The sequence below is a fragment of the Centruroides sculpturatus genome, unplaced genomic scaffold (genome assembly GCF_000671375.1).
Source record: "Centruroides sculpturatus isolate CEXI.00-Female unplaced genomic scaffold, Cexi_2.0 scaffold791, whole genome shotgun sequence".
Taxonomy (NCBI): domain Eukaryota; kingdom Metazoa; phylum Arthropoda; class Arachnida; order Scorpiones; family Buthidae; genus Centruroides; species Centruroides sculpturatus.
Genome location: NW_019385097.1, coordinates 339,691 through 349,760, shown reverse-complemented (window position 1 = coordinate 349,760; position 10,070 = coordinate 339,691). Strand labels below are relative to the sequence as shown.

General features: G+C 26.2%; 1 protein-coding gene across 1 annotated transcript in view; it reads left to right on the top strand.

Moving 5' to 3' along the window:
- Positions 1–10,070, top strand: part of LOC111634632 (tripeptidyl-peptidase 2-like) — a 104,535-nt gene that overhangs the window by 53,824 nt on the left and 40,641 nt on the right. The window contains exons 16-22 of the mRNA XM_023379461.1: positions 1,265–1,392; positions 2,612–2,711; positions 3,669–3,802; positions 5,053–5,183; positions 6,782–6,962; positions 7,045–7,202; positions 9,170–9,246. Coding sequence (XP_023235229.1) covers positions 1,265–1,392; positions 2,612–2,711; positions 3,669–3,802; positions 5,053–5,183; positions 6,782–6,962; positions 7,045–7,202; positions 9,170–9,246 — 909 coding nt within the window. The remainder of the gene's footprint in view (positions 1–1,264; positions 1,393–2,611; positions 2,712–3,668; positions 3,803–5,052; positions 5,184–6,781; positions 6,963–7,044; positions 7,203–9,169; positions 9,247–10,070) is intronic.

Genomic DNA, 10,070 nt, shown 5'->3' with positions numbered 1-10,070 from the left:
TGTGAAATCTGTGATTCCCTGTTATGCAAATCATGCCGTATGGCGTAATTGTCTGCTGACCAATCAGTGGCTGTACTTTCAAAAAGCAAACGGCCACTTTCAACCATCTGTCGATGACCGTTACGACTAAAAAAAACTTCGCTAGGTCTTACTTTCAGGGGGAGGTCTTATATTTCGCAATTCAGCAAAATCTGTGCTAGGTCTTATTTTCTGCGGATGTCTTATTTTCGGGGAAACACGGTAAGACGTAGAAATCAACTTACATGTAAATAATCATTATTGTTGGCAATGCACTTTCCATTGAAACACCAGACAATGGATAAAATGTCCTTGGTTAAGATAAAACTTAATTCTGAATGGCTTTTTGCATCATAGCATATGACATAACCTTGAAAAATTGGTTAGAAAGTTAGATTAGGTATTTATCATCAAAAGCAATTTGCAGAAGGCTATTCAGAATGGCTTTGATTTGAACCAAGAATACTGTATCAATCATCTGTTATCATAATGGGCAAAGTGTGTTACCAACAATGATTATTATTAACATTTAAGTTGAGTTCTGTGTCTTTTATCAATCTGTATTACATTTCATTTGACTGCTACTTATATTTTATATAATCTAATAGATACCTATTTCCCATTAAATGTAAATTATATGCTATTACATGTATAGTATTTTCATGAAGAAAACAATTACATTTCAATATCACGAACTTAAATTTTTTTATTTAGTTGCTACTTGTTAAGTTATTGTTGTATCTCAATTTTGTCTTCTGTAAATATATGAAGTTAGAGGATTCAGAGAAGTAAAACAAAAAGGAAAAAAAACAAAAAAACATCAATCATACTTAATGTATTTTTGTTTTTGATCAACAGTTCTAGCTTTTGTGCAAGTTTAAGTAAAAAGAATTATCCAAGAATTTGTTTAATTTTTAATTTTTGTTAATATGAATGTTTGTTTTTAATAAAATTTGTCTATAATTTAGCACAAATTAATGGTTACTGAAATAATTAGAAAAAAATTTATTAATAGCTTAAACTGATATATAAATAAGAACATCATATCTGTACTTTAACTCACTTACATGAGGTCAAACATGAAGTCAGTATTCAGTTAAAAAGAAATTATCAATAAATCTTTGAAATATTCATATTTTCAATTTTATTTAAATTATGAAATAATTTTAAAATTATTTTGTTCACATATTTGTAGAAAAATGTAATTTAATAAATAATTCTTATAAAAGTTGTTTTAATTATTTAGACGAGTTTTAGAAATTTTTCATCAAGTAATTAATAAATATGGTGTCACTATGGTTGTCAGTGCTGGAAATCATGGGCCTGCATTATCTACAATTAGTACTCCAAGTAGTTATAGTTCATCAATTATTGGTAAGATTGTTTTAAAAATATTAAATTTTTTATTTTTCTGAGAAATAATATTAAATTTATACTTTTCTTTTATAAATTTCAAATAGAAATAAAAGCAAAACTTTTAATTTAGAATATAAGTTTAGAAATTTTTTTGCAAAGTTACTAAGTCTATTTTTATAGTTCTATGATATATATAAATGTATATGTACAAAATAGTCTGCTATTTACAATCACTTTGGGATTAACTTACATTGATAACAATAACCAATTGATAATATTGATAATGGTAAGTAAACATGAGAGTGTGGTTACACCAACTATAGTAGGGGTGGCTCTAGAAAATTGTGAATGGCTTTCCAGGAGGTATGAGGATCACAGACTATTCCAGAAAAAGAAGTCTAGAAGTGGGCCTCTGAAAAATTTTTGAAATATAATAATAAAATATAATGCAATAGGCTTACTATTAAATAATCTACTGTACGAAAGAGTACAAAAGAGTACGAAAATATTGGAAATTTAAACATTAGAAATTCATTACTTATTATTTTTGTACTTTCTGCAATATAAGTGGATCAGGTCTAAGGTCTGCTGGAGAAACCATTCTAGAGCTGACATGCTTTATTGAATCTGTACATAGTTATGCCATGTCATGCGTAAATAAATTAATTTTATAAAATCTACTGTGTATTTAGTTTGTTGGGTGTTTGCCTTAGTGGACTAATGAAAACCCTTTCATATCTCACATAGTTATTTATGTTTAAGTGCAAAAAATAGTTTGTTAGCATAATTAAGTAATGAGTTAAAACTGTTTAGCTTTTTTCACATATTTAGCATGAAGTTATGGTTAATCATACTTCTCAAGAATTTTGTGTAGATCAAGTAGGTAGGCATACTTGAAAAGTCAAGTATGCCTACCTTATAAGTTAGAAATTTTTAAAATTCTATAAATATAAGTGGATTCCTATTCTGATCAAGGTAATGTATTATATTTGAAGAAATATTACATGTTTAAGAGATCTTACTTGTTAGAACCAGAAGTATATTTGACATGATTGTTTTACATTTTAAGTGTTTTATGAGTAATTTTTTTTATTAGCCTTGTAATAGTAATTATTTCTCTTCAGCTATACAAATTTTTTGTTATACATTTTAATTAAAATATTTGAAAATCAAAATGAGATCTTTCAAAACAAAACTCAATGTCTTTTAAACAATTGAAAACTGTATTTATTTTCAGGTGTAGGAGCTTATGTTTCTCCAGATATGATGATAGCGGAATATTCTTTAAGAGAAAAAATGCCAGGAATGGGATATACATGGACATCAAGAGGACCTTCGTGAGGCATTTTTTTATTCATTGTAATAATACTGTTAGTAAGTAAAATCTCCATCAACCTCAAATTTAGTCCAGTAGTTGTCAAAAATATTATCTTTCATTTTTGACTTACTATGGTCTTCATCAGGAAATTAGAACATAGCAGAATGCTTGTTGAATTTTCAAGCAGGAAAAATTAATTTGGATTCAAATATAATTTAAATTAGCTGCCATATGTATACCACATAATGCATGAATAGTCATTTCACAAAGTATTGTCAAAACATGCCTACTACTGTTTGAAGATTCAATGAGCATTTCATTATACTCTAATTTCCTGATGAAGACCTTCAGAGTAGGTGGAAAATGTTAGAAAGGTGATAAGTTTGATGATTGCTGGACTAATTTGAGGTTGGTGAAGATTTTACTTACTATTATATTCATCCAGTTTTGACTTACTATTATTAAATTTCATTGTCATGAATGACATATAGAAATTAATTTATAGAAATTGTTAATTTACAAAAAAATTTATCATAATCAAATAGTAATGTAAATAAATTATCCTGTTACTGAAAAAATTGCAACTGAAAGAACTAAGGATAAAAATAATCATTATTGATTGTTGAAATTTTAAATGAGTATATTATGCTAATTAAACTATCAACTGTAAATTTAAAGTATGAAATGTAACATATATCATATTGTAACATACTAATGTTGAGTTTATTAATGATAAATATGAATTAAATTTTATTTTAGAATATAAAAATGAAAAACTAATTGTATTTGAAGAATAATTTGATAATTGAAATAACTATGAAATGTTATTAGAGCTTTTTAAATTAAAATTCCTGGGCTTTTTTTATTTAAAAAATATGGAAATATAAATTTCTTTTATATCATCATAAAAAAATTCAATAATTCTTTTGGAAATTTTTTGAAATGAATATATTAATTAAATAAATATAAATTTCAGAATGATTGGAAGTTTAGGAGTTAGTGTATGTGCTCCTGGAGGAGCAATTACTTCAGTACCAAATTGGATGTTAAGAGGATGCCAGTTGATGAATGGAACATCTATGAGTTCTCCACATGCAGCAGGCTCTGTTGGTATGATGAGATTTCATAAATTACATTAAATTTAGTACATAATTATAATGCCATATTGATAAAACAAAAAAATAGGGTTTATGACATAGTTCTTTGTTTTAAAATGTTAATATTTTCTTCAGACTATAATATTATAGATGTGTCAAATGAACTGCCAGACTAGTAATCAGTAAGTAACAAGGCTAATTTAACAATTAGAAATAAAGCAATTTTGCTGCAGTTAGGTTGTCATCTAATGATAACTTTAGTTTATTAAATTAGCTGCCTCCCTGTAGCCTAATTATGTTATTTCTAATTGTTAAATTAATCTTATTTCAGCCTGATTAATAATCTGGCATCTAGTGATAAATTTCTAGTAGTTTGTCATACCTAATAAAATCAGTTTGATGTTTGTTGTTACATATAACATTATAGACTAAAAAAATTATTTTAAATACAAAAGGCTTTTAATTATTTTGAAAACAGATATTTTTTATAAAGCAGAATTTATAGATTGCTTTTCAAGGAAGAAATATGTAAATTCTATTTCTATAATTGCATAATTTTAAATTATTTTTTGAATATTTTGAAAATTTATTATATGTAAAGACTAACATTGGATATAGTGATTAACAGATAAAAAAATCATTTTATGTTTGTTTATTATAATTAATGTTTTAATTAATTTTAAAATCTAATTTAAATAAAAATAATAATTATTTAATTATTCAAAAACTTTTTCCAGCTTTATTGATTTCAGGTCTTAAGGCTAANAACAAAATAGTTATATTGAAAAATATAAAAACAAAAAAAGATTATATTTTGGAAGTTTTCTAGTATCAAAAACGTTCCAATTCAGCCTGACACATGTTCCGACACAGTCCTCAGAAAAACATCACACAAAACAAGTAAAACTCACCACTCACGATGGGGGAAAAAGGCCTCATTCAAATACTGGTGCATCCTTAAGTACCCTGTCATGGTCTTGCCAGTGCTGCCAGCTAAAACATGCACAGCAATAAAAATAATATTGGAGTAGCCCAAGACAGCCAAATATTGCAGCACCACAGCACTAGTGGAAATTTGAATTTGCTGACTGGAACACTTTCAGTTTACTGATGTTTCAGTTGATCAGTATTCAGATAACTGATGCTCTACTGTATATAAATAATCATTTTATGTTTGTTTATTATAATTAATGTTTTAATTAATTTTAAAATCTAATTTAAATAAAAATAATAATTATTTAATTATTCAAAAACTTTTTCCAGCTTTATTGATTTCAGGTCTTAAGGCTAAAAACATACAATGTTCTCCATTTAGTATAAGACGTGCAATAGAAAATACCGCTCTTAAAATTGAATCCTTTGATTCATTTAGCATGGGCCATGGCTTATTACAAGTTAGTATAACAATTTTTATTTATGTACAAATACATTAATTAATTAATTAATTTTGATTTTCAAAATTTGTTTACTTGGATATTAATGAGAAATTTTCACTGAGGAAACAATTACAAAAAATTTTCAATCATAATTTTATTATTCACATGTATACAGGGTGGTTCCAAACTTTGGGAATAGATTTCTAATAGGACAAAGAACTAAAATGCTCTTATTAACATATGTCCAAAAATATACTGGTGCCAGATAGATAGCACTACTGAGTGTCATAAGCTACACCCACAGGATATAACATTGACGAACATTATGGCATATGTATCTCAGGCAGAGTCACAGTAGATGATTGAAAGTATCTTTCCTGACTTCAATTTGTTCTATTACAAATGTATCCTTGCATTTTAAATTGTATATGTTCTAAAATCTATAGCTGGCCATTTAGGAGTGTTGAAATTGTTTATTAATAATTTAAATTCAGTAATAACTTTTTAGATTTTGTTTTAGATGAGGACATTGTCAAAATATAGCATGGCATATTATTGTAAACTAATTTGTGGTTTTTGGATTTTTGAGTGTGTGTTAAGAAAGAACCAACTAAATCCATCCTATTCATTTTCTAGCTTAATAAGAAAGGAAAAATAAAAATAATTTTAATATATTAAAAACATTTTTAAAAATGTTTGAGATGAGGGATGGTAGAGTCATCACTTTCATATGCATCACTAAAATGCATTTACACACACATATGATTAAATTCTGTTTGTTATATTTATTGGGTTTCAGAATAAATGGATGGTGGAGTGAGGTCACTCTCTAAAACACCATTAAAATGCATTGCCATTGGATTTAGATATATCTTATATGTTTCAGCCTTCCATCATAATTAGAAGTGGAGTTGCAAGATTTGACGATATCATACAAGACTAGTTAAATAAATAACAGCATTTAAAAATAAGAAAAATTCAAATATAAGTAATTGGCAATGTGTAAAGATAAGATAATTTAATAGTGTTTTTTAGATTAAAAAAGTGTTTAATTTCTTTTACATCTTGAGGAGAATCCTTAAATTTTATGCTGTTTTGAGTACTAAATATTTTGATATTAGAAATATCTGATACTGCTTATTGTAATCAGTATTATTTTTATTTTCAAATCGGATAAATATAGAGCTATGAAATTTTGATATGGTTATAATAACAATACAAAGAAACTATATGATAGTATAAATTACACAGATAGCAAAACGAAAATTGAATAAAATTTGAATTTAAATGAAATTTTTTATTCTATTTATTCTGTATTAATTATTATAAGAAATAAAACAAAGACCAAAGATGATTTATAATATAAATGCTTAACAATTTAATTTAGGATTTATGAAAATTTTTGTAAAAATTTATTACTGGATTACTTATATACTTAAAACTTAATTGAAAAATTATCTAAATAATTTGAAAGATTTCATTAGGTTTCAATGATATATGTATGTTGAATTAATAATGATTTTTCCCCCTTGAAGAATTTTTCATTTTATCAGTTTTAAAAATTTACTATAAGATACATTTGCCTCTAGTTTCTGATATTTTATTGTTATTTTTAGGTTGAAAAAGCTTTTGAGCACTTGGAAAAATTTTCTAATTGTTTAGAAAATGATATCCGTTTTAACATAACATGTGGATCAGGTATGAATGGTATTTATTTACGAGAAAGTCATCAATTGCAACGCCCTTCAATCATTAATGTTACTGTAGAACCAATATTTCTTAATGATCAAAATACAGGTAACTTTTAAAAATATTTTTACGATGTATATTTTTTAATGTGGAAACAAGAATAATTGACATTGGGATATGCTTTTTAAAGATCCAAAGAAAAAAATAAATTTCCAATTGAATCTTAAACTTATTTGTGATGCTTCATGGATTCATTGCTCGTCTCATTTAAATCTTAATTACACAAGTAGAACATTTGCAGTTGAAGTGGATCCTGTTGGACTTCCTAATGGAGCTCATTATACTTCAGTATGTATTTTATTTTATCTAAAATTTAATCATAAAAGTTATTTTAAGTTTTTTATATATGAAAATAGCTTTACTAAAATAATAAAATGAAAATAAGTAAATAATCATTTTATCACAATAACATTATAATTTTGTTACTGATTATTAATAAATTCTAAATTTGACTTATGTTAATCTTATTGATATTTTATTGTAATTTTGTGATGTTCTTCCATGATATTAATCAATTAGAACAGGATTGTGTATTGATTGGTTAAAATTATAAAATATATTTAGCTTATTTTGCTATAAAAAGAACGTTTTATAGCAAAACAAGCTAAAAATAAAAATTATGATGATAATTTTTAAATACCATACTTCCACACATAAAAGTGTACTCTTATAGATCAGCATCTTTTATTTATCAATAATTCTCGTTATTTATTTTGGGGATGCTTTATTTTGTTAAAGGACAAAAGTGCCACACTCAATTGAAAAATAAAAATTCAAATTTGAAAAAATAAGAGTCTTACTATGACTGACACCCGTACCACCTATGTTGCCAATTTACTACAGCATCTCAGATTGAGTGATTTCTGAATAGGAATTGCTACCCAACTGTGATTGCTTTAAAAAAAGCAGAAGTAATTTTTTTGAAAGATTTGGTAAAGACAAATGTTCAAAAGATTGTGAAGAAAGAAATTAACACTTGTTAATATAAGTATGTAAATGAGTTGGAGTGACACAGCTGTTTGTTACATCACACTAAGGAGTATAAAAGACCCAACAAGACTGAAGAAAGATGAGGTGAATTTCTTGTAAGCAAGCAAGTTCCTGAGTGAGTGCAATTGGTGAACAGACTTTTTCCTTTTGGTATAATGGTTAGACGAGTTAGTTGTAAAAATATTTTTGTGAATTTTGTAAATAGTTAGTTTTTATATTTGTTAGATTTTTGTGGAGATAGTTATAATTCTAAGTCAAGTTTAAGTTCCCAAGTGTTGGAAAAGTGTACTTTTGTACATACATTTTGTTTTTGATTTTGCTTAGATAAAGTGTCATTGAATTTTATAACTTGTACAGTTTGTTTTTCTAACTTATTTCATATTTATTACTATTAATTATTATACATACAGTAGTTGGTCATAGTATAATAATTTAATTTTTTTTGTGCATATTCAAATATTTATTTTGGGATTTTTTTTTCATAAATTAACTAATTATTTTTATTTTTGAACAAATTTGTTTGTTTTTGCCCATTTTAAAAGTCCAGGCCTGGCACAGACTGACCTTTGTTTTTGTTTTTACTCATGTAATGCTACATGTTAGATGATTTGCAGACTTTGAAAAAATTAAATGTTACAAAGTGCTTAAAAACTTGCTATTTTAAAAAAATTTTATACTATTGAAAAAATTTTTAAAATTTCAGTTTTTTTATTTTTAATAATAGTTAACATAGATATGTCAAAGAATAGTACTGTATCAATGCATTTACATTTAAGTTATATTGATGCAGCAATACTGGTTTTGGCTTATAAGAGCAGTGGCTCTTATAAGTCAAAACAAGCTAGCAGAAACATAAGGGTATGCTCTTATATGCAATATATACTTTTATAAGCAAAGAATGTGTGTTTCAAAAATGTGAAAACAAGATTTTACAAAACAACATTCAATATCTGTTACCTGCATTTATGCATATTCAGTTTGCTTTGTTTAGAGCCTATTAAAAAATGAAATTTATAAATATTTATCTGAAAATTAATTAATTTATTTTGAATTGATAATTTTGAATTAATTTTATGTGAATTAATTAAAATTTACTCTTAATGCTTCTTTATCTTTCTGATTTTCATTAGAAGCTTAACTAACATAAAACAGTATTAAAGTTTATTTTTCAGTATTAAAGTTTTGTATTTCCATAATTATGTTTAACCATAATTTGTATTTCCATAATTATGAGAAATATAATTTTATTTATTTTTATCTAATAGATTAGAGCTTTTGATGCTTCATGTATTGAGAAAGGTCCTGTATTTGAAATACCTATTACTGTGATAAAACCACAAAGGTTAGAATTATATATTTTCTTTCAAGAAAATTAGTATGATTTGTTAAATTATTTAAAAATGATTCCAAAAATTTTAATATAGATAGTTTTAATTTAAAATATATTTAAGAGTTTTGAAATAAATATTATTATACGTTATTTATTTTTTATCATAAATCAAATTTTATGATATTGGTCTGAATATTAGTTGATGTTTTTTTAAGTTTTAAAGGAGTGAAAAATTTCTCTTTACCTATATCTGAGTCTGATATAGATCAAGTGAATTTAAATCAAAAGATTTTTTTTATTTAGGTAACTATCTGTGTACATGTTATACAGAGATGTTGTACTGATGCTAAAATTTGGTATGTCAATTGTTTAGTGATTGTAAGTTAGCTGATTTAGTGAAGATCGAGAACTCAAAATCCCATTTCTCTGACTCCAGTTTAAGTTTGCCAACTTTTAGGGGAGAATCAGTTAAGTCTACATCAGGACGGACTTAGGGGCTGTTCACATGTGGGTGGTGGAAGAGAAGACAGTGATGACAAATGTCTAACATAAGACCATTTATTGGAGCATAAGATAACTTACACAAGGTTAATTACAGATTGATTTCGAGTTAGGGTTTGGATGTGATGGTCAGTGGTAGAAAAGTCACTTGGCAATGGATGATGGTCACCAGATGGAAGGCAGATGATGGCCCCAGAGCTGTAACAATGTGGTGTCCTTTGGGAGACATAGAAGGCACAAGTTGGTAGCTTGAAGAGACAGTGACGATATCTATACGATAGCAGTGATGGCTGTTTGCAGTGAAAGATTCTTTTTTCACAGCAAACAATTGTGAA